Here is a 25367-nt window from a genome sequence, read left to right as displayed (position 1 = left end):
TATATAGCTCTGCATCTGTAAGGAGCAGCACAACCAGAATTTAAGCAGAACCTCCATCTTACTGGCCTGAAGGTGGATGTCATTTGGAAAGCCCTTCCAAATCCTTGGCTGATACCTGAGTACACATGTGGAACAGAGACTCCAAGGAGCTTGGCAGGAAACAATAACTGAAAGGCAAAAAAATCCAGGAGAAATTTTAGCTGTTGCTTATACAGGAGAACAAACACTAATCATTAAAAAACTGAGGTGGCAAAACCCCGTCTCTACAAAAAATATAAAAATTAGCCGGGCATGGTGATGCACGCCTGTAGTCCCATCTACTCAGGAGGCTGCGGTGAGGTAGGAGGATGAGCCCTGGAGATTGAGGCTGCACTGAGCCGTGATTGCACCACTGCACTGCAGCCTGGACAACAAAGTCCAGACCCTGTCTAACAAAAAAAATGAAGTGATTATATTAATGTTAGACAAAATACGTTTTAGGACAAGGAATATTAAGAAGGATAATACATAATGATTTTTTAAAGATATTTCATCAAGAATATATTTCAGTCCTGGATGTATATATAATAATAATGTTACAAAATACATAAAGCAGAAACTGGCAGAACTGAAAGAAGAAATAGACAAATCTACAATTGTAGTTGGAGACTTCAGCATCCCTCTTTCAGTAATTGATAGAACAAGAAGATAGAAAATCAGTAAGGATATAGAAAATGAACATCATTAACCAACTTTACCTAATTGGCATTCATCGAACTCTCCACTGCATATGAGTAGAAAATATGTTCTTTTAAAGTACACATAGAACATTCAACAAGACCATACACTGGACCATAAACCTGTTTCAATAAGTTTAAAAGGATTGATATTATACATAGTAAGTTCTTGATTAATTAGACTTATATTAAAAATCCATAATAGAAAGGTGGCTAGAAAATACCCAAATACTTGGAGATTATGCTGTTCAAACACAGTAATCTGTTGCTGCATATGAAAACCACCCCACACTTTATGGCAAAAACAACAGTGGTTTATTATCTGTTGCCTTTCTGGGTGCTGACTGTGCATTTCCTTTTATTCTTTTATTTTCTTTTGAGACCATCTCACTCTGTCCCGCAGGCTGGACTGCAGTGGCACAACTCACTGCAGCCTCAACCTCCTGGCCTCAAGCAATCCTCCCACCTCAGCCTCCCAAATAGCTGGGACTACAGGCATGTACCACCAAACCCAGCTAATATTTTATTTTTATTCTTTATAGAGACAGGGTCTCGCTATTTTGCCCAGACTGGTCTCAAACCTCGAATTCCTGGGCTCAGCAATCCTCCCACCTCGGCCTCCCAAAATGTGGGGAATCACAGGTGTGAGCCACTGTGCCAGGCCAACTAGTCATTTCTTTTGCTGGTTTTGCCTGAGATTACTCAAGCAATTACATTCAGCTAGAGGATCGGCCAGAGGGCTAGGCTCAGCTGCGATGGCTGGGCCTTTTGCCCCATGGTCTTTCATCAGCGTATAGGTTAAACTGGACTTCCCCAGCATGGTGACAGCATATTTCAAGAAGTCAAGTCGAAATAGCACTTACTGAGGGTCATCTGCTTCCATTAAATTGGCAAATGCCCCACTAGCCAATGCAAATCACATGGACAAGCCCAGAATCATGGTGGGAGTAGACTACATGGATACCAGGAAGCATGATTATTTGGGAACCTTTAATATAACGGGTTACCACAGTTGGTATGACCATGATTAAATCATTTTTCTCATCTATAAAATGGAGTTTAGGGGCTAGGCATGGTGGCTAACACCTCTAATTCCAGCATTTTGGGAGGCCAGGGCAGGAGGATCATTTGAGGCCAGGAGTTTGGTACCAACCAGGCAACATAGCAAGACCCCATCTCTACAAAAAACTTTAACATTAGCTAGGTGTGGTGGCACCTGCCTCTGGTCCCAACCACTCAGGAGAAATTGAAGGTTACAGTGAGCTATTATTGCACCACTGCACTCCAGCCTGGGCAGCAGAGCGAGACCCTGTCAAATAAACAATAGCTAGATAGATAGAGTTTATAATATTGACCCCTAGAATTGTTTTGTGGATTAAATGAAATACATGATGATATAGTTCCTAGTACCTATCATAAAAGCTGTTTGGAGCTTTTTTTTAAGGTACCAAAGATGGAGTAGCAAATACTATTATCTACCATTATTGATTTTATCCTACAAGTAAAGCACTGTCCTAAATAGTAATATAATACTCACAGTCCTTGTCCTTAAAGAAGAGATATGTTGAAGGCAAATGAATTAAGTCCAAATTAGATTTACAGACTTGAAACTCAACTATAGCTTTACACTTATATGTGCTTATGTTAAATTTTGTGTTAGAATCTAGGTAATTGACTGTGTTTATAAACCAAGATTATGTATCCTAAAATATCTGGATCTTTTAAATATTATTTTTAAAAGTTCTACCTCTTTAAAGGTTCTAAAAATGATTTGGTCAAGTAGTATCTGGAATGCCATCAAGTTTACAGAGAGCTATGCTCTGAAATTTTTTAATCAGTTGGCAAATCATGAAAATTCATTTGAGAACACTAGAAAGTTCTGCTTTTAGACAATTTTTAACTTATAAGCAACTGAAACCCTAAAGGGAAGATAGCAGTGTTTAATTCTGGAACTGCAGTCAATCTGAGTTGGCAAATACCATGTTTATCTGTTGTTTGGTAAAATACTGACAAAATAAATCTTATAAAAACTAGATTACTTGAATAACTGCTTTGAGAAAATAGAATGTACTGAATACTTCTCTCTTTTCTGCTTCCACAATTAAATGTCTTGCATATGTGATTTCTAAGAAAGAGCTTGTTGGTTCACTTTTAAAAAACAAAAATAAAAACATTTCTTTATTTTAAAATGAATACTAGAGGTCAGGCACAGTGGCTCACACCTGTAATCCCAGCATTTTGGGAGACTAAGTCAGGAGGATCACTTGAGGCCAGAAGTTCAAGATCAGCCTAGGCAACATAGTGAGATGGCTGTCTCTACAAAAAAATTTAAAAATTAGCCAGGCATGGTGGCATGCACCTGTAGTCCTAGCTACTGGGAAGGCTACAGTGGGAGGATCACTTGAGCCCAGCAGTTCGAGGCTACAGTGAGCTATCATCATACCACTGCATTCCAGCTTGGGCAACAGTGAGACCCTGTCTTTTTTTTTTTTTTTTTTGAGACGGAGTCTCGCTCTGGCACCCAGGCTGGAGTGCAGTGGCCGGATCTCAGCTCACTGCAAGCTCCGCCTCCCGGGTTCACGCCATTCTCCTGCCTCAGCCTCCGGAGTAGCTGGGACTACAGGCGCCCGCCACCTCGCCCGGCTAGTTTTTTGTATTTTTTTAGTAGAGACGGGGTTTCACCATGTTAGCTAGGATGGTCTTGATCTTGTGACCTCGTGATCCGCCCGTCTCGGCCTCCCAAAGTGCTGGGATTACAGGCTTGAGCCACCGCGCCCAGCCGACCCTGTCTCTTAAAAAAGCAAAAGCATACTAGAATGGTGGTAGGGCAAGTGGATATCCATATGCAAAAGAATGAAGTTTGACTCTGTTAAAAGATAAACTTAGGCACATTAAATTGTTTTTTATTTGAGAAAATAGCAATAATTACTTGGGCAGCACCAGATCATATGCAGTTCAGAGTTCCACCAATGGAACACCAGAGGAATGCTTTTATAGGGTGAACTCAGAAGCAAAACAAAGCAAATATTTGATTGGTTAAAGTGGCACAGTAGTAGCCTTTTTTGGATCATTCCAGTGGAAGGTTTCTAGTTAGAAGGTAGTTGGCAGTTTTTGATTGGTTAAGCTTCAGTTTTGTTTTACCATTTATACTGAGTTGAGTTTTGGTTTGCTTACATAGGAAGCCGGGATGCTGGAGCTGCCTCAGTTTAATGACCTTCCAGTTAATTATCTTAACAACCCCACTTCACATCATATATACAAACTAACTCACAATGAACACCTAAATGTAACTGCGAAAGCTAATAAACTTACAAAAAAAAAAAAAAAAACCACAGGGGTAAGTCTTTGTGGCTTTGGATTAGTTTCTTAGATATAACACCAAAGCCTAAGCAGCAAAAGAAAAACTAGATAAATTAGACATCATCAAAATTTAAAACTTTCATGTTTCAAAGGACGCTATCAAGAAAATGAAAGACAGCCCACAGAATGGGGGAAAATATTTGCAAATCATGTATCTGATAGAAACTTGCTTCTAGAATATATTAAAACTCGTAATAATAAAAAGGCAAAGAAAAATACTCAACTTAAAAATGGGAAAAGGATCTGAATAGACATTTCTCCAAAGAAGATGTACGAATGACCAATAAATAACTACATGAAAAGATTCTCTTTTTTTTTTTTTTTTTGGAAACCGAGTCTCACACTGTGGCCCAGGCTGGAGTGCAATGGCCTGATCTCAGTTCACTGCAACCTCCACCTCCCGGGTTCAAGCGATTCTCCTGCCTCAGCCTCCTGAGTAGCTGGAATTACAGGCACTCGCCACCACGTCCGGCTAATTTTGTGTATTTTTAGTGTTGGCCAGGCTGGTCTCAAACTCCTGACCTCGTTATCCACCCACCTCAGCCTCCCAGAGTGCTGGGATTATAGGCATGAGCCACCGTGCCTGGTCTAAGATTCGTAACATTAATAGTTATCCAGGAAAATGCAAACAACAGTAAGATACCACTTTATACCCACTAGCATGGCTAGAATCAAAAGGCAGACATTAACAAGCGATTACCAGAATGTGGAGAAACCCTCATACCCTACTGGTGGAATCAAATGATAGAGCCACGTTCAAAAACAGTCTAGTATTTCCCCAGATGGTTAAACTTAGCATTACTTCATGATCCAGCAACGCCAGCCCTATGTATAAACCCAAAAGAAGTGAAAACATGTCCACACTAAAACTTGTACACACACGTTTGTAGCAATATTATTCATAATAGCCAAGAAATAGAAACAACCTAAATGACTACCAACTGACAAATGGATAAACATTCTAATGTATATCCACACAATAGAATGTTATTTGGTCATTAAAAGGAATAAAATACTGATACATGTTACAACATAGATGAATCTTGAAAATATTATGCAAAGTGAGAGAAGTTAGTCATAAAAGACCATGTATTATATTATTTCATATGTGTTAAATGTCTGGAATAGACAAATCTATATAGACAGAAAGTAGAATAGCGGTTGTCAAGACTGCAGGGAATAGGGGGCTGGAGAGCAATAGGTAAATGGTTCATGATTTCTTTTGGAGGTTATAAAATATTTTAAAATTGACTGTGGTGATGGTTGCATGTGCTGTGAATATACTATAAGCCATTGAATCTCAGACTTGAGTGAATTGTATGGTCCTAAAAAAAAAAAAAAAAAAGGGTTGTGTGCCAAAAGGTCTTTGTCACCTGAGCTATATGTCAATAAATTTTTACCAAAAAGAGTAAATTATGAAAAGAATAAGCAGATTTTTGCAAGAGTATTTACCAAATGGCATGCCTCTAAGCCAAAAATTCCAATTATCTTATATAAAGATGTATATGATACCCCAAACCATTGTATTATATACTTTAAAATGGTTCATATAGTAAATTTTATGTAATGTTTTACCTCAATTTTTATAAAAGTCTATTTGCTTAAAAACATTAATATAAAAAAATTAATTCAGCAAAGAAAGCCCAGTGAAACAAGTCAGAACACAAATTGTTTTTGGTATCAACTCGCCAAGCAGAGAATTCGGAGGGAAATCAAAATTATGTACCTGCTGGGCACAGCAGTTCACACCTGTAATCCCAACACTTTTGCAGGCCAAGGTAGGAGGATTGCTGGAGCTCAGGAGTTCGAGACCAGCCTGGGCAAGACCAACCACTCTGGCTCTTAAAAAAAAAGGAAAAAAAAATTGTGTACCAAAAGTATTTGTCACTGGAGTGCAATGGCTACGTATTCAGAGGCATGATCATAGCTCACTGTAGCCTCAAACTCCTGGACTCAAGTGAGCCTCCCTCCTCAGTCTTCTGAGTAGCTTGGACTACTACAAACAAGTCCAAGAGTCCCACAGAAAGCCACCAAATGAGAGTCCTCAAAATTAACTTAGTGGAACTTTAAATGTTAAGGAAGAGATCACCACTTGCATATGTGAAACAATGAAGCTGGATGCATTACTTGCTATGCAAAAGAGGCTGAATGTATTACTTGCTAAGCAAAAGAGAATGACACGAAACACATTCACTCTGAACAAAGCAAGAGTTGATATATATACGGTTTTGAGAAGGTTGAATGTCAGGGATTGGCAGATTTTCAAAACTAGGAATGTTTTAAGGAGTTGACTCACTTTTAGCCATGGTGTTTAGAGTTTGGAGGACTAGTAGAAGCAGAAGCTGTCACAGATTAGCCGACTTTCAGAGGCATGGCTGTTGGAGCAAAGCAGTTACTTTCTTTTTTTTTTTTTTTTTTTTTTTTTTTTTTTTTTTTTGAGACAGAGTCTCTGTCCTCCAGGCTGGAGTGCAGAGGCACGATCTCGGCTCACTGCAAGCTCCGCCTCCTGGGTCCACGCCATTCTCCTGCCTCAGCCTCCCTAGTAACTGGGACTGCAGGCGTCCGCCACCACGCCCAGCTAAATTTTTGTATTTTCACTAGAGACAGGGTTTCACCGTGTTAGCCAGGATGGTCTCGATCTCTTGACCTAGTGATCCGCTCGCCTTGGCCTCCCAAAGTGCTGGAATTACAGGCGTGAGCCGTCGCACCCGGCCAGCAGTTACTTTCTGATCAGGAGGGATTTAAAACTGGTTCTGTGGCTACTCGTTTATGGTTTATGGAACAAGGGCTAAAGAATAAACAGTTATTCCCTTTCCTGAATTTGGAGAATAGGAACTTTTTATTCTCAATCTCTGCTATTTCTGCCAGCCACATCATAAATTTAGTTTAAAAGCAAAGATATTACTGTTAGTTGACAAACAAGTTAATCAATAAAGGCAGCCAAGTCAACAAGTCAAAGGGGGAATTCTTTTTTTTTTTTTTTTTTTTCCCGAGACGGAGTCTCACACTGTCACCCAGGCTGGAGTGCAGTGGCACGATCTCGGTTCACTGTAAACTCCGCCTCCCAGGTTCACGCCATTCTCCTGCCTCAGCCTCCATAGTAGCTGGGACTACAGGCGCCTGCCACCACACTGAGCTACTTTTTTGTATTTTTAGTAGAGACAGGATTTCAACGTGTTAGCCAGGATGGTCTTGATCTCCTGACCTCGTGATCTGCCCCCCTCGGCTTCCCGAAGTGCTGAGATTACAGGCGTGAGCCACCATGCCCGACCCAAAAGGGGAATTCTTTAAGCTTGGCCGGGCACGGTGGCTCACGCCTGTAATCCCAGCACTTTGGGAGGCCGAGGCGGGCGGATCACAAGGTCAGGAGATCGAGACCACGGTGAAACCCCGTCTCTACTAAAAATACAAAAAATTAGCCGGGCGCGGTTGTGGGCGCCTGTAGTCCCAGCTACTCGGGAGGCTGAGGCAGGAGAATGGCGTGAACCCGGGAGGCGGAGCTTGCAGTGAGCCGAGATCGCGCCACTGCACTCCAGCCTGGGCGACAGAGGGAGACTCCGTCTCAAAAAAAAAAAAAAAAAAAAAGACACTTAAATTCATGAAGCATTCCATACTTTTATTTAAAAAAAAAAAAAAAAAAAAAGCAAGTATTTCATTGTTAGGATACCCTGATTCTTTTCTTTTGTTCCTGATCTCTGTCTCTCTGCCTCTGCCTCTGTCTCTCTCTCTCTCTCTCTTCTTCCCTCCACCCCCTCCACCCTCTCTTTCCCTTCTTCACTATCTCCCCTCTCTCTCCCCTTCTCTTGCCCTGCTCCAAGTGAAAAATCAGCATCTATGCCAGGGAAGAGTTGCTAGTAAATATCAAGATTGTTCTAATTAATCGATTAGGAAGAACTTGATTAATTTGAAGGGAAAAAAGGCTTGATTTCCTTTTCTTGATAGGGATATAAACAAGAAGTTTATAATAAATGGTAACTTGTCTGGGTGAGGTGGCTCACACCTGCAATCCCAGCACTTTGGGAGGCTGAAGCAGGTGGATCACCTGAGGTCAGGAGTTCGACACCAGCCTGGCCAACTTGGCAAAACCCCGACTCTACTAAAAATACAGAAATTAGCCAGGTGTGGTGGTACACACCTGTAATCCCAGCTACTTGGGAGGCTGAGGCAGGAGAATTGTTTGAACCTGGGAGGCGAAGGTTGCAATGAGCCAAGATCACACCACTGCACTCCAGCCTGGGTGACAGAGTGAGACTCCACCTCAAAAAAATTAAAAATTAAAAAAAAAAAAAAAGGTAACTTAAAAAATAAAAGCTACATTGCCACAAAGAATACAGTTGTGCAAAAATATGTCTGCATGTGGACAAAGCCTTGAGCATATTTGCCATGTAAGACTGATAGGATCATGTATGATTCTTTTCCTTTTAAGTAATTTCCTTTCGTAACAGTTGTATACTTTCTAGGGTTTTTTGTTTGTTTGTTTTTTTGTTTTGTTTTGTTTTTTTAAATAGAGTCTTGCTCTGTCACCCAGGCTGGAGTGCAGTGGTGTGATCTCCGCTCACTGCAACTTCCCCTTCCTGGGTTCAAGTGATCCTCCCACCTTAGCCTCCCAAGTAGCTGGGACTACAGGCCCATGATACCATGCCTAGCTAATTTTTTTTTTCAGCGCTTAAGTTCCAGAATACATGCGCAGAATGTGCAGGTTTGTTATTAGGGTGGTGCAAAAGTAATACTGGAATGTGTGTCATGGTGGTTTGCTGCACAGATCAACCCATCACCTAGCTATTAAGCCCAGCTCCATTAGCTGTTCTTCTTAATGCTCTCTTTCCCCACCCATGATCCCCTCACAGGCCCCAATGTGTGTTGTTCTCCCCCACTCATGTGTCCATATGTTCTCATTGTTCAGCTCCCACTTATAAGTGAGAGCATGCAGTGTTTGGTTTTCTGTTCCTGTCTTAGTTTGCTGAGGTTTATGGCTGCATAGTATTCCATGGTGTATATGTACCACATTTTCTTTATCCAGTCGATCATTGATGGTAATTTGGGTTGATTCCTTATCTTTGCTGTTGTGAATAATAAAAGCCTTGACTTCTGACCATTTTCTTCGTTCCGTAGATAATTAAATTGAAAGCTGAAGCCCGGCTGGACCTGCTAAAGCAGATCGGTGTTTCTGTGGACACATGGCTAAAGAGTGCCATGAGCCAAGTAATGGAAGAACTGGAAAATGAGCGATGGGCCCGCCCTCCTGCAGTGACCAGTAATGGCACTTTACACTCGGTACGATTTCTTTTCTTGGATATGATAAGTTGATTTTCATTGAAGGATGCTTTGACTCTGTAGCCAAACTTAATAATAGCCAAAATTTTTTTAAAAGATAATAGTTTTCTAGTGGTTTAGGTTTTATTCTTCAGCCTATCACTAATTGATTTAAAATTATTGCAGGAAATGAAAGAGAGGAAAAAAATGAGTGTATTTTTTAATGTATGATGAAGAATATGTTATCACTATTTGGGTTATCAATGCCTATCTACCAAACTCATCCCATTCATAGGGTAAATATGCTTCATGTCTGGAAGTAATAGAATAGAAAACAATCTAGTGTCTCTGAAGTTCTTGGAGGTCATCTTTAGTGAAAATGAAAATAAACATCCAGAGATTTGCACACAATCTTAAGTGAAAGGAATGCTCTTCTTAGTGTGTGGGCTTAGTCTGAGGTGACTTCAACTCTTAACAGCTTTCATATTCTCCTTACATAGAGAGAGTGTAGGTGAGTTTGTTTACAGGCAAGGCCAGGACACAGCTTAAGTTTCCTTACTTCAAGTCCAGGGCTTTTTCCACTCTGATGTCATCTGGTTCAACCTTAGTTTTTCATGTTGGAGATCTAAGTACTAGAAAAGTTCAGTGATTTGCCTGATACTACATAGGTGGATACGTGATGCCTTGCTAGTCAGACTAATGTAATTCCTACTGTCACCTCCCCACCCATTACTCTCTATTATCCTGTTTATTTCCTCAATGGTATTTATTATAGTTTGAACATGCCTTCTTTATTTGTTTTCTTTTGTTTATTGTTGTTTTCCTCTCTAGAATGTAATTGCCATATCTTCCTGGTTCCCTGCTCTGCACAGCAAAGTGCCTGACACATAGTAGGTACTTAAATATTTTTTGAAGGAAGGAGTGAATGGCTGGATGGCTGAGTAGGTAGTTGGAATAGTAGCAAACTAAAAGCTAAACCTCTAACCTCCCAACTTCCCCCTATCTTCATAGTGCCTCTTTAAATGTTGTGCTCTTCAGATATCAGGCAGGCTTGCTAGAGAAACTGGCCAAAATTTTAAAACATTCCTGAAGTTTTTTTACATAGCATTCTGATTTTCTAATGAGAATACACTTGCACATTTAAAAAGGATTATGTGTGGGTCTACATTTTAAGGAAAAACAATCTATTGAAGCTTTATTTTCATTTAACTATTAATGTTAATCCAGCTGGAGGGAAAAAGAAACATCACCCACTTGACTTTGGGGTTACAAGCGCTTCCCCAGTTGTTATTAGAACAGAGTTGCTCCGGCCGGGCATGGTGGCTCACACATATAATCCCAGCACTTTGGGAGGCCAAGGCAGATGGATCACCTGAGGTCAGGAGTTCGAAACCAGCCTGGCCAACATGGTGAAACGCTGTCTCTACTGAAAACACAAAAATTAGCCAGGCGTTGTGGCAGACATCCGTAATCCCAGCTACTCGGGAGGCTGAGACAGAAGAATTGCTTGAACCCATGAGGCAGAGGTTGCAGGGAGCTGAAATCATGCCATTGCACTCCAGCCTGGGTGACAAGAGTGAAACTCCATCTCCCAAAAAAAAAAACAGAACAGAGTTGCTCCATCTCATGGAGTATCTCCTACTATTGCACTTTCTAAAAGTCATAATGCTCATCTACTTCAGATTGTTGTAGAGTTTTTGATGACAGCAAATTCCAGGCCCACTTGCTTTGGGCTTCTACAGCAGGACTGTTTCCAACCAATCAAACCCATGATTTTCCTTCAGCTAGCACCTTTTCTAACCAAATCAATTGAGCGGGCACATACCATCTGACTTTGAACTGAGCAGGCGCATACCACCTAACTTTATACTTACTTCCAGGGCAAACTGAAGATGAACAAAACTTGGTCTCCTTCCTCATAGAGTTTACAAGCTAGGAGACCAGACAGACTTTTATAGATCTTAGTGATACATGGCAGTGTATGACTGGGCTACTGTGTAGCAAACTTGGAATTGCTTACTTCTTACTTATCTGCACACCTTGGAAAAAGTCACTTCTCTTGGGTTTCCGAAAGAAAGATTAAAAGACTCTGAGATTCCCACCATCGCCCCCCACCAACCAACTCCAGAATCTTGTGATTCTTTGAAATACTATCAGAAAAGCTCAATATCAGCTAGAATAGGGAAGAAAGTGTGCCCCATGGAGGATATGTCATTTGGAATAGTCCTTGAAGAATTTTAACGGGAGATAAAGAAGGGCTGTTCTCGTTGTGAAGGAAGGAAATGAAGGAGTTGTGCCTAGTACAGTAGTAGTAAGCATTGAATAAATGAGTGTTTTTGAGACCTGTCCAGAGAAATCACTCATCTAGAGACATATCATATCCTCTGTGAAGGGAGCATTTTGCAATCCCGTCCCACGTTCTTCTCCCTAGTCAATCTTACGAACCTGCATCTTTCAACTGAGAGATTACATTTTGTAGAAGATCTAATAATATAAATAAAGGAGAGACATAGGCACAAAATAGCTTAATGAGGACCCATATTTATTTAATCTGCTTTTAAATAACAGCACTGAAATTATTTAGAGGGGGCTGTATCTCTTCATACTGACAGCTAGCTGGCTAAGGAACATGAAGCAGAAATACACATTCTAGAGGCTAAATTATTTCTTCCATTACAGGTGCCAACAAAACCATTCGTCATCTGGAAAACATGATTAATACTACTGTTAGACATTAATAGTAGTGCAACTGAAAATGCCTTTTGGAAGATAAATGTTTTAAAAAGACACAGGCTACTCCCTTATAGAATAAGGAAGGAACTATACTTACTTGGGTATTAACTCTGCCTTCTGTATCATGCTAAGGTACAGAATGTAAGATTGGAAGAAAGGAATTCCAGAGTATAGCAACATTGTTTTTAAAGGAGAACAGTCCACTGACACAGTTACTCAGTTGCAGGTGGCCAGAGCCTGCGTGCTGCTTCCCCTGTTAGATTGCTGCCAGTGACCCCATCAGCCTGTGTCACTCGGCCTCCCTTCTCTTGTTGTCGGGTTTCTCTTACTCAAAAGCCATACCAAGATGACAACCTAACTTTTGAAATTATATTAATTCTACAATAGAAAAAGTTATGTAAGCAGATTACTAAAAAATTGGAAAATACAATAAAGAAGAAAATGATTAATAGCTCCATCTTTATAACAGCACAGCTAGCAATTCAGTGTATTTACTTTTTTATTTATTTTTTAATTTACAAAAAATTGTATATATTTATAGCATACAACATAATGTGTATTTTTGTTTGTTTGTGTGGAGACAGTCTCGCTCTATCACCCAGGCTGAAGTGCAGTAGTGCTGTCGATGACTCACTGCAGCCTCAACCTTTGGGGCTCAATGAATCCTCCTGCCTCAGCCTCCTGAGTAGCTGGGACTACAGGCTCATGCCCCCATGCCCAGCTAATTTTTGTATTTTCACCATGTTGCCCAGGCTAGTCTCATACTCCTAGGCTCAAGCAGTCCACCAACATTGGCCTCCCAAAGTGCTAGTATTACAGGCATGAGCCACCACACCCAGCCCATATTTTTATTCTTTCTGCTCTTTTATTTGTGAGCCACTACACCCACCCTGTTCTTTTATTTCTTGCATTTTCAAACTATAGCCCACAATCTTAACATCACTTCCCTGTTTTCAGCCACTTTCCCCAACTAATGTACAAAGGCAAACTGCCAGTCTACTCTGTTGTACAGCCTCCCTTAGAGTATGAACATCTGCAGGGTTGCATATAAATAAATTCTGACTGGTCTTTGTGAGGACCATGCTCAATAACGATGTTGGAGATAAGGGTAAGATAAGGAGTTCCTAAAACTGCTAAGATCATATGCTGTGGCTGGGTCATACAATAGGTATTTATTTAACATTTTAAGAAACTGACAAACTGTTTTCCAAAGTGGTTATACCATTTTACAGTCCTATCAATAGGGTACTAGTGTTTCAGTTATTCCACAATCTTGTCAACACTTAGTATAGTCAGTCTTTTTAACTTTAGACATTCTAATAGGTGTGATGTTGTAAATCATTGTCATTTTAATTTCCATTTCCCTGATAATGTTGAGCATCTTTTCATGTGTTTATTTGCATCTGTATATTTTCTTTGGTGAAGTGTCTGTTCAAATCTTTGTTTATTTTTTATTAGGTTTGTTTTCTTTTTATTGCATTTTAAGAGTTTATACTCTGAATACAAATCCTTTATCAGACATTTTGATTTATGTAATTTTCTTCTAGTCTGTGGCTTATTTTTTTATTTCCTTAATACCTTTCAAAGGGCACAAATTTTTAATTTTAATGAAGTCCAACCTACCAATTTTTCTTTTATGGATCATATTTTTGGTGTGGTAGCTAAGAAATCTTTGCCTAAAACCAAGGTCATAAAGATTTTCTCCTAGGTTTTCTTCTAGAAGTTTTATAGTTTTAGGTTTTACATTTAAATCTGTAATTCAGCATGAGCTCATCTTTGATTATGGTAAACAGAGTAAGTCAGAGTTCTTTGTCCCTTTTTGGAACTTTTTTTTAACTGTCCTTTCTCCACTGAATTGCCTTTGCATCACTGTCAAAAATCAGTTTTTCAGGCCCGCCTGTATTCCCAACACATTGGGCTCAGTGGGAGGATCTCTTCTGGCCAGGAGTTTGAGATCAGCCTGAGCAACATAGTAGACCCTGTCTCTAAAAAAAGAAAAAAAAAAATTTCAACTAGCCAGGCACTGTTGTACATTCTGGCAGTCTTAGCTACTCAGGAGGCTAAGGCAAGAAGATATCTTGAACCCAGAAGTTCAAAGTTACAGTGAACTATGATTATGCCACAGAATTCCAACCTGGGAAGCAGAGCAAGACTTTGTCTCTTTAAAAAAAAAAATTAATCATATATGTATGGGTCTGTTTCTTGACATTTTATTCTGTTCCATTGATCTATTTGTCCAGCTTGATGCCAGTACTACACTGTCTTAATTACTGTAATTTTAGAATAAGTCATGACTTCAGGTGGTGTAAGTCCTCCAACTTTCTTCTTTATCAAAGTTGTTTTGGGTATTCTAGGTCCTTTGCATTTCCATATGAATTTAAAATTGGTTTTCTACCCCAAAAAGCCTATCAGGATTTTTATTAGGATTATGATGACTGTATAGATCAACTGGAAGATAACATTGCCATGTTAACAATATTCAGTTTTCCAATCCATCAATTCATGAACATAATATACTTCTCCATTTATTTAGGACTTTAATTTCTCTCAGCAATGTTTTGTACAAGTTTTCAGTAGATAGATCTTTCACATCCTGTGTCAGACTTATCCCTATTTCATAATTTTGATGCTATTGTAAATGATTTTTTAAATTTCAATTTCCAGTTGTTCATTGCTAATCTGTAAAAATACAGTTGGTTGTTGTATATTGATCTTGTGTCCTGCAATCTTGCTAAACACACTTACTAGTTCTAATAGCTCTTTTGTAAATTCCATGGGATTTTCTATATAACCATGTCACCTGCAAATAAAGACAGTTTTACTTATTCTTTTCCTATTTGTATTCCTTTTTCCTTCTTACTATAAAATTGCTGAATAGAAGTGGTGAGAGTCAGCAGAAATCCTTGCCTTGTTCTTGAACTTTTAGCAAGAATGCATTCAGTCTTTCACCATTAAGTATAAAGTTAGCAGTAGGGTTTTTGTAGATGCCCTTTATCATGTTAAAGAAGTTTCTTCTGTTTCTATTTTGTTTGCTAATAGAAATGGATGTTGGATCTTGTCAAATGGTTCTTTTTTAGTCTGCTAATATGATTTAATTGTATTGATGATTTTTCAGATATTAAACCAGCTTCACATTCCTGGTAAACCCCACTTGGGTAATGATATATTATCCTTTATTTATTTATTTATTTATTTATTTATTTTGGAGACGGCATTTCGCTCTTATTGCCCAGGTTGGAGTGTAATGGCGTTATCTCGGCTCACCACAACCTCTGCCTCCCAGGTTCAAGCGATTCTTCTGCCTCAGCCTCCCAAGTAGCTGAGATTATAGGCATATGCCACTATGCCTGGCTAATTTTGTATTTTTTTTAGTAGAGATGGGGTTTCTTTATGTTGGTCAGGTTGGTCTTGAACACCCGACCTCAGTTGATCCACCCGCCTCGGCCTCCCAAAGTGCTAGGATTATAGGCATGAGCTACCGTGCCCAGCCTATCCTTTCTATATATTGATTGGAACTGGTTTGCTAGGACTCTGATAAGCACGCTTCCATCTCCATTCATTTCCTTGTAGTATTCTTGTCTGATTTTGTTATAATGCTTGTCTCCAAATGATTTGAAAAGTATCCTCTCCTCTTCAAGTTTCTGGAAGCCTTGTGTAGAATTGTGTGGAATTTTGTCTTCCTGAAATGTTTGGTAGAATTTACCAGGGCTGTTATCTGGTCCCGGAGTTTTCTTTTGGAAGTTTTTAAATAACAGACTCCATTTCTTTAGTAGATACAGGGTTATTAAGGTTATTCTTCTTGAGTGAACTTTGGTAAGTTGTCTCTTTTAAGGAATTTGTCCATTCCATCTAAGTGGTCAGATTTATTGGCACAAAGTTGTTTATAATATTCCCTTATGCTTTGATTATCTGGAAAATTAGTAGTGATATCACCTCATTCCTGATATTGGTGGTGTCTCCTCTCTTCTGATCATTCTGCTAGAGGTTTATTAATTAGATGGATCTCTATGAAGAAACAGCTTTTGATTTTATTGATCTTTCCCTCTTGTTTTTCTCTTTTCTATTTTCTTGATTTCTGCTCAGGATTTTATTATTTCCTTTCTTCTGTTCAATTTGGATTTAATTTTCTCCTTTCTAATTTGTAAGGTAGAAACCGAGGTCATTGATTTGAGACTTTTCTTCTTTTTGAATATTGGTATTAAGTGCTAAACATTTCCCTGTAAGTATTGCTTTAGGGTCCATTGCACAAATTCTGATATGTTGTGTTATCATTTTTATCCACTTCAAAATATTTTCCAATTTACTTTTTTTTTTAAAACAGAGTCTTACTCTGTCACCCAGGCTGAAGTGCAGTGACGCAATCTCAGCTGATGGCAACCTCCTCCTTCCGGGTGATTTCTCATGCCTCAGCCTCTCAGCACCACCACGCCCAGCTAATTTTTTGTATTTTTAGTAGAGATGGGGTCACACTATGTTGCCCAGGCTGGTCTTGAACTCCTGAGCTCTAGCAATTCACCCACCTCAGCCTCCCAAAGTGCTAGGATTATAGGAGTGAGCCACTGCACCCGGCCTCTAATTTATGTTTTAATTTCTTCTTTTGACTGATGGGTAATTAAAAGTGTGTTACTGAATTTCCAAATATTTGGAGATTTTTCCAGATAGCTTTTTGTTTATTTCTAGTTTATTTCCATTGTAGTCAAATAACATACTTGAATCCTTTTAAACTTTTTGAGCTTTGTTTTGTGACCCAGTATAAAGGTATATCTTGGTAACTGTTACATGTGTTCTTAAAAAAAAAAAAAGAATGTATATTTTGCTCTTGTTAGGGGTTACATTCTATACATGTCAATTAAGTCAAGTTGGTTATAGTATTGTTCTAGTCTTCTAGACTGGAACAAACCTTTTACCGGTCCATGGCCTGTTAGAAACTGAACCACACAGCAAGAGGTGAGTGGCCCCAGAGGGAGCATTACTGCTTGAGCTCCGCCTCCTGTCAGATCAGCAGCAGCATTAGATTCTCAGAGAAGCATAAACCCTATTGTGAACTTCACATGTGAGGGATCTAGATTGGACCCTCCTTATGAGAATCTAATACCTGCTCATCTGAGATGGAACAGTTTCATCCTGAAACCTTCCCTCATGGTGCCCCAAGGGTCTGGTCCATGGAAAAATTGTCTTCCGTGAAACTGGTTCCTGGTGCCTAAAAGACTGGGGACAGCTGTTCTGTATCCTTACTAATCTTAATACTCTACTGGGTGCCCTGTGCCTTATGAGGTTTTTACTCTTTTAGGAGGGAGCAGGAGTTATTCTCAGACCTGTGTGAGTTCTGAGGATTATTTTTTCTAATCCTTTTTAGTGCTTCTAGCCCTAGCTTTGGGTAATTTCTTCACATATATGTACTGACCAGTACTCAGCCAAAGCCTTGAGGAGGACCCTCTACAGATTTCCTAAATTCTGTGCATCTCTCTCTTCTTCATTACAGTCCCCCCTTATCTGTGGGGGATACATTTCAAGACCTCCAGTGCATGCCTGAAATCGCAGATAGTACCGAACCCTATGTATGCTGTGTTTTTCCCTATACATACATAGCTATCATAAAGTGAATTTATAAATGAGGCACAGTAAGAAATTAACAACACTAACTAGTAATAAAATAGAATACTATAACAATATGCCAGCAGCACTACTCTGGTGCTTTGGGGCCAGTATTAAGTAAAATAAGGGCTACTTGAACACAAGCACCGTGGTATGGTGACAGTCAATCGGGATAACCGAGATGGCCACTAAATGACTAATGGGTAAGTAGCTTACATAGCTTGCTTATACTTGACAAAGGGGTGATTCACATCTGGGGAGACAGAGTGAATCACTGTAAAATTTCATCAAGCTGCTCAGAATGGCACACAATTCAAAACGTATGACTTGTTTATTTCTGGAACTTTCCACTTAATATTTTTGCATCATGGTTGACTGGGTAACTGGCACCATGGAAAGCCAAACCACGGATAAGGGGAGACTGCTATATTCCACATCCTGAGCTGTCTCCACTTTGGCTTTACTAAATTCCCAGTTTCATCTCCTCTGTTCAGGGAGATCACGATCATGTGCCTGGGTTTCTTCTCCCTATGTCATAGCCTAGAAACGTTCTTCATACAGTATATTGTGGGAGTTGTTTGTTTCCCATCCCCCAGGGATCACTGTCCTTCATGAGTGATGCCCAGTGTCTTGAAAACTGTTCTTTCATATATTTTGAAGAGTTTTTCAGTTGTTTCTGACAGGAGGTTAAATCTGATCCCTGATACTCTATCTTGCCTGGAAGCACAAATCCATTTTCCTGATATTTTTAGCATCATCTTTTTCTTAATTTTTATTTTAAGTTCAGGGATATAATTGCAGGTTTGTTACATAGGTAAACTTGTGTTTTGGGGGGGTTGTACAGATTATTTCATCACCCAGGTATTAAGTCTCATACCTATTAGTTATTTTTTCCTGATCCTCTACCTCCTTCCACCCTCCACCCTCTGAAAGGCCCCAGTGTCTGTTGATCCCCTCTATGTGTCCATATTCTAATCATTTAGCTTCCACTTCAAGTGAGAACATGCAGTGTTTGGTCTTCTGTTCCTGTGTTAGTTTGCTAAGGATAATGGCCTCCAGCTCCATTCATGTCCCTCCAAAGGACATGATCTCATTCTTTTTTATGGCTGCATAGTATTCCATGGTGTATATGTACCACATTTTCCTTATCCAGTCTACCATTGATGGGCATTTAGGTTGATTTCATGTCTTTGCTATCGTGAACAATGCTGCAGTGAACATACATGTATATGTGTCTTTATAATAGAATGATTTATATTCCTTTGGTTAACATCATCTTTGATAACTTACTCATGTTGTATTTGGAGTAATGTCCACTGTGATCACTTCTCTGTCCAATGGAGATGAGAGGTTCTATTAGTAAATATTGAGGAGCTGCCTTCCTCTGTGTTAGGTATTACCAGATTCTTTATCTGGATTCTCCCTTCCTCGTAAAAACAAAAGCTAATGCTTTATTAAGTACCTCCTGTGCACCAAACACGTGTTAGGATTTTAAATATTTTACTTCATTTAATCTTTATGCTAATCCTGTGAAGAAGTAATTGTCTTCATTAGAGAGACAAGGTCACTGAAATTGAGGAGTTTAATAATTTGCCCAAGGTCACACAACAAGTGACACATTCAGCATTCAAACCCAAGTTGGCCAGACCCCAAGACTCTGCTTTCTACCTCATGATTGTGCCGTGAAGCTGAGCCCCTCAGAGGTGTTTTTGCTAAGTACAAGAAGATGGCTCCCAAAATCAACTCAAAAAGATCATCTTGCCTGCCTCTGCAATAAGAGTAAGCATTTTGGCCAGGCACGGTGGCTCACACCTGTAATTCAAGCACTTTGGGAGGCCAAGGCAGGTGGATCATCTGAGGTCAGGAGTTCAAGACCAGCCTGGCCAACATAGTGAAACCCCATCTCTACTAAAAAAAAAAAAAAAAAAAAAATACAAAAATTAGCTGGGTGTGGTGGTGCACACCTGTAGTCCTAGCTACTTGGGAGGCTGAGGCAGGAGGATAATTTGAACCCGAGAGGCAGAGGTTGCAGTGAGCCAAGATCACACCATTACACTCCAGCCTGGGTGACAAGAGTGAAACTCTGTCTCAAAAAAAAAAAAAAAAAAAGAGTAAGCATTTTACATCTAAGAAAGGAAAAATGTTAGTATGACTAGAAAGAATAGTTTTGATTGAAGTTCTGTCAAGGGACAGAAAGAAAAGGGGATGAGAGAGCAGTCCTTAAGAGACAGAGGAAGCATGTGATTTTAGAAATGCTGGGTCAAGAAAACAGTGTAACAGTTCAGTTAAGAGAGTGGAATTGGAAAAAGGAAGAAATTATTCTGAGATGACATGCTTTGGAAAGCAGCTAGAGCAACACAGAAGCATATGACAGTGACCCCTATTGCTGGCACTGCAACCTTATTGCCTTCCATGGGAATCCAAAAATCAACTCCAAATAAAGGAGGAAGAAAGGAATGTTTAGTATCAACCAGGTTGCCAAGATAAAATGTTTTGGATTGATTCCCAGTGCCAAAGCACAGTACATGTATATTTTTGGAAACTTGTTCCACCCACATTTTTATAAATGTATGGGTGTTTTGTTTTGTTTTGATTTTGTAGTACCCACTGTTTTTTTTAAATGCCTGTAACCTTCCCTAGAATATGAAGGCAATGTCTTCTAAGTATATATAATATGTTCAAAGTTAATTTTATGGCAGTTTCTAGCATGATTCTTTTATGTGGCACAATGCCCTGTTGGAAAACAATAGAATCATAAGTCTGTGATTTTGAATATTTTGCTCCTATTGAGTGGCAAAAGACTCAATATGATGTAAGACTGTTTTGCCACCGACCTGACTGATGATAGATGAATAATTTGTAAGACATAGCACAGGATTTCCTCACTCAGCTGTGGAAAATTTTCAATAAAGTTATCAATGAGAATATTTCAGCAGCTTTGAAATGGTGGCAATAAATATGTCAGGAAAAATGTATAATTTCTTATCCTGGTACTCTCCACAATTCTGTAGAATTGTTTCCCTTTATTTTTAGTTGACATAATATTTATACATATTTATGGGATACAGAAGGGCATTTTGATACATGTATACAGTGCTATAGAATTTTATTAGGGAAACAGTGGTTAAGAGGAGAGTCACTTTTAAAACTTTAGTGATAGTTACTCAAGAGAAAGCCCTTTAATTCATGAAAAAGTAGAACTTGACAGCTAGGCAGCCTGTACTTTTAGACTCATCGTATCCCGGGAAGTCTTCCCTGACTCCTCTCCAGTGGCCTCTTCCGCATTCCCAGGGCCATGCACTTGGCCTCTCCTTTTAGTATCCTTCACTCTGGATTGTGAACCACTGGAAGGAGACACTGTGTCCTTCGTTTTCTATCTTCGTCAAAGAGGCTAGCATAGTTTTCTACATACAGTAGATATTTGATACTTTAATTAATTTAATGGCTGTTCTATGAAGGCCAATCCTGCCTGTCCATTCTTTGAAACCTTAAATGTGTAAACATTGGTGTTTTTGTATGTTTGAATATGGGAAAAAGCAGCCAAATAAGTGCTTGTGTGCAGCAAGCAAGAAACAAATATTTGAGGCTGTCTGTCTCTTATTAGGTTTTTTATTTAAAAAGTAAAACATGTATTCTAATAATTCAATGAGTATAGATGTATATAAAAAGTAAGTCAGTCATTTCCTCAATTTTCCAGTCTTTATTCTTCTCATTCTGCCTTCCCCTGTCAGATATGTATGCTGATATAAATATTATTTATATTCAATATATCATGGACAGTGCTCTAAGTGCCTATGGATCTAACTCATTTTTTACACTCAATGCCATTTCAATTAATAGATGCCTTTTAGCTCTGATGGGTAATATACCTTGAAACTGGGTTAAAAAATTATTTTCCTTGTGTTACATTTCAGAAGGGAGTGTGCCTTTCATGTTTGTTCATGTGTATGGTAAAATATACAAATATACCATTTTAAGTATAAGTTTAGTGGCATTAAGTACATTCACATGGTTGTGGAACCATCCCCACCATCCATCCATCTCCAGAACTCTTTTTTTTTTTTTTGAGACGGAGTCTCACCCTGTCACCCAGGCTGGAGTACAGTGCAAGTGGCATGATCTTGGCTCACTGCAACCTCCACCTCCTGGGTTCAGGTGATTCTCCTGCCTCAGCCTCCTGAGCAGCTGGGATTATAGGCACCTGCCACCACCCCCAGCAAATTTTGGTCTTTTTTTTTTTTTTTTTTTTTTTTTGAGACAGAGTTTCGCTCTTGTTGCCCAGGCAAGATGGAATGCAATGACACGATCTCAGCTCACCACAACCTCCGCCTCCCAGGTTCAAGCGATTCTCCTGCCTCAGCCTCCCGAGTAGCTGGGATTATAGGCATGCGCCACCACGCCAGGCTAATTTTGTATTTTTAGTAGAGATGGGGTTTCTCCATGTTGGTTAGACTGGTCTCGAACTCCCGACCTCAGGTGGACTGCCTGCCTCGGGCTACCAAAGTGCGGGGATTACAGGTGTGAGCCACCGTGCCTGGCCTAATTTTTGTATTTTTAGGAGAGATAGGGTTTCACCATGTTGACCAGGCTGGTCTCGAACTCCTGACCGTACATGATCTGCCTGCCTCAGCCTCCCAAAGTGCTGGGATTATAGGCATGAGCCACCCCGCCTGGCCCATCTCCAGGATTCTTTTCATCTATCTAAAGTAAAACTCTCTGCCCATTAAGCAATAACTCCCCATCATGCAGCCTCTGACAATCACCATTCTGCTTTCTGTCTCTATGAATTTGACTACTCTAGGAACCTCATATAAATGAAATCAGAGTATTTTATCTTTTTGTGACTGGCTTATTCCACTTAGCATAATGGCCTCAAAGATCACCCATGTTCTGTGTAGCATGTGTCAAAATTTCCCTCCTTTTTAAGACTGAATAAACTGGGCATGGTGGCATGTGCCTGTAGTCCCAGCTACTTGGGGGGCTGAAGTAGGAGGATCCCTTGCATCCAGGAGTTCAAAGCTGCAATGAGCTATGATCGCACCATTGCACTCCAGCTTGGGCAGCAGAGTGAGACCCTGTCTCTAACCAGATAGATAGATAGACAGACAGACAATAATATTCCATTGTATGTATATATGCCACATTTTTATTTGGTTTGTGATATATACCTACATTTTACTTATCCATTCATCTCTCAATGGACACTTGAGTTGCTTCTACCTTTTGTGAATAATGTGGCTGTGAACATTGGTTTACAAATATCTGTTCAGGTCTGTGCTTTCTGTTCTTTTGGGTATATACCCAAAATGGCATTGCTGAATTATGTGGTAATTCTGTGTTTAATTTATTGAAGAAACATGTTACTGTTTTTCCATAGCAGCTGTACCATTTTACATCCCCACCAGCAGTATATAAAGGTTCCAGTTTTTCCACATCCTTGTCAACACTTATTTTCTGTGTGTGTGTGTGTGTGTGTGTGTGTGTGTGTGTATGAGATAGCATCCTAATGGGTATGAAATGGTATCTCATTGTGGTTTTGATTTGCATTTCCCTAATCATTAGTGATGTTGAGCTATTTTCATGTGGTTATTGGCTATTTATATATCTTCTTTGGAAAGATATCTCTTCAAACCTTTTGCCCATTTTTAATTGGATTATTTGTTTTTGGTGGTCAGTTTTAGGGATTCTTTATATATTCTGGATATTAATCCCTTTTAAGATATATGACTTGCAAATACCTTATCCCATTCTGTGGGTTGCCTTTTCACTCTATTGTTCTTTGATGCATACATATTTTTTATTTTGATAAGGTTCAATGTATCTGTTTTTTTCTTTTGTTGCCTATGCTTTTGGCATCATATTTAAAAAAATCATTGAGGTCGGGGGTGGGGATTGCCTGAGCTCAGGAGCTCGAGACCAGCCTGAGCAACACTGTAAAACCCCGTCTCTACTAAAATACAAAAGACTAGCTGGGTGTGGCGGTGTGCGCCTGTAGTCCCAGCTACTTGGGAGGCTGAGGCAGGAGAATTGCTTGAACCCAGTAGGCAGAGGTTGCAGTGAGTCAAGATCGCGCCACTACACTCCAGCCTGGGCAACAGAGCAAGACTCTGTCTCCAAAAAAATCATTGCCAAATCCACCGTCATAAAGTGTTTACCCTATGTTTTCTTTTAAAGTTTCATAGGTTTAGGTCTTTGATCCATTTAATTTTTTCTGTGTATTATATAAGGTGAGATTTCAACTTCATTCTTTTGCATATGGGTATCCAGTTCTTCCAGCAACATTTGTTGAAAAACTGTCCTTTCCTCCACTGAGTGGTCTTGGCATCCTTGTTGAAAATTATTTAATCATGTACGTGAAGGTTTATTTCTGGTTTTTCTAGTCTCGAACTCATTTTTTAAAAAACTTTTAAGTGCAAGGGTACATGGGCAGGTTTGTTACATAGGTAAACTCGTGTCATGGGGGTTTGTTTTACAAATTGTTTCACTACCCAGGTACTAAGCCTAGTACCCAATAGTTATTTTTTCTAATCCTTTCCTTCCTCCCACCTTCTGCCTTCAAGTAGGCCCCAGTGTCTGTTGTTCCCCTCTTTGTGTCCATGAGTGCCCATCATTTAGCTCCCACTTACTAGTAAGAACATGCAGTATTTGGTTTTCTCTTCCTGTATTAGTTTGTTAAGGATAATGGCCACCAGTTCCATCCATGTTCCTGCAGAAGACATCATTCTTTTTTGTGGCTGCATAGTATTTCATGGTATATATGTACCACATTTTCTTTATTCAACTTGTCATTGATGAGTATTTAGGTTGATTCCATGTCTTTGCTAGTATAAATAGTGCTTCAATGAATATACACGTGCATGTGTGCATGTGTCTTTTTTTTTTTTTTTTTTTTTTTTTTTTAAGACAGTCTTGCTCTGTTGCCCAGGCTGCAGTGCACTGGCACAATCTTGACTCACTGCAACCTTCGCCTCACAGGTTCAAGCAATTCTCGTGCCTCAGCCTCCTGAATAGCTGGGATTACAGGCACACACCACCAGGCCTGGTTAATTTTTGTATTTTTAGTAGAGACAGGGTTTCACCATTTTGGCACCACCCACTTTAGCCTCCCAAAGTGCTGGGATTACAGGCATGAGCCACCACTCCTGCCTATGCGTCTTTATAGTAGAATGATTTATATACCTTTGGGTATATGCCCAGTAATGGGATTGCTGGGTTGAATGGTAGTTCTGTTTTTAGCTCTTTGAGGAATCGCCACACTGCTTTCCACAGTGGCTGAACTAATTACACTTCCACCAGCAGTGTGTAAGTGTTCCTTTTTTCCATAACCTCACCAGCATCTGTTATTTTTTGACTTTTTAAATAATAGCCATTCTCAGCTAGGCATGATGGCTCACTCCTATAATGACAGCACTTTGGGAGGCCAAGGCGGGAGGATCACTTGAACCCAGGAGTTCAAGACCAGCCTAAGCAACATGATGAAACCCCTTATCTACCAAAACAAAAACAAAAATTAGCCAGGCATGGTGGTGCACCCCTATAGTCCCATCTATTCAGGAGGCTGGAGCAGGAAGATTGCTTGAGCCCAGGAGGTCAACACTGCAATGAACTGTGATTGTTTCACTGCACTCCAGCCTGGGTAACAGAACAAGACCCTATCTCAAAAAAAAAAAAAAAAAAAAAGCCACTCTGATTGATGTGAAATGGTATCTC

The 25367-nt window shown here is 39.7% G+C and overlaps 1 protein-coding gene across 1 annotated transcript in view; it reads left to right on the top strand.

Annotated features, from left to right (window-relative positions):
- FCHSD2 (FCH and double SH3 domains 2) overlaps positions 1-25367 on the top strand; it is a 339502-nt gene that overhangs the window by 298086 nt on the left and 16049 nt on the right. The window contains exon 13 of the mRNA XM_050756143.1: positions 9189-9350. Within this exon, the coding sequence (XP_050612100.1) occupies positions 9189-9350 (162 nt within the window). The remainder of the gene's footprint in view (positions 1-9188; positions 9351-25367) is intronic.

The sequence above is a fragment of the Macaca thibetana genome, chromosome 14 (genome assembly GCF_024542745.1).
Source record: "Macaca thibetana thibetana isolate TM-01 chromosome 14, ASM2454274v1, whole genome shotgun sequence".
NCBI lineage: Eukaryota > Metazoa > Chordata > Mammalia > Primates > Cercopithecidae > Macaca > Macaca thibetana.
The sequence above is the reverse complement of the archived record's forward strand: the minus strand, read 5'-3'. Positions and strand labels throughout refer to the sequence as shown.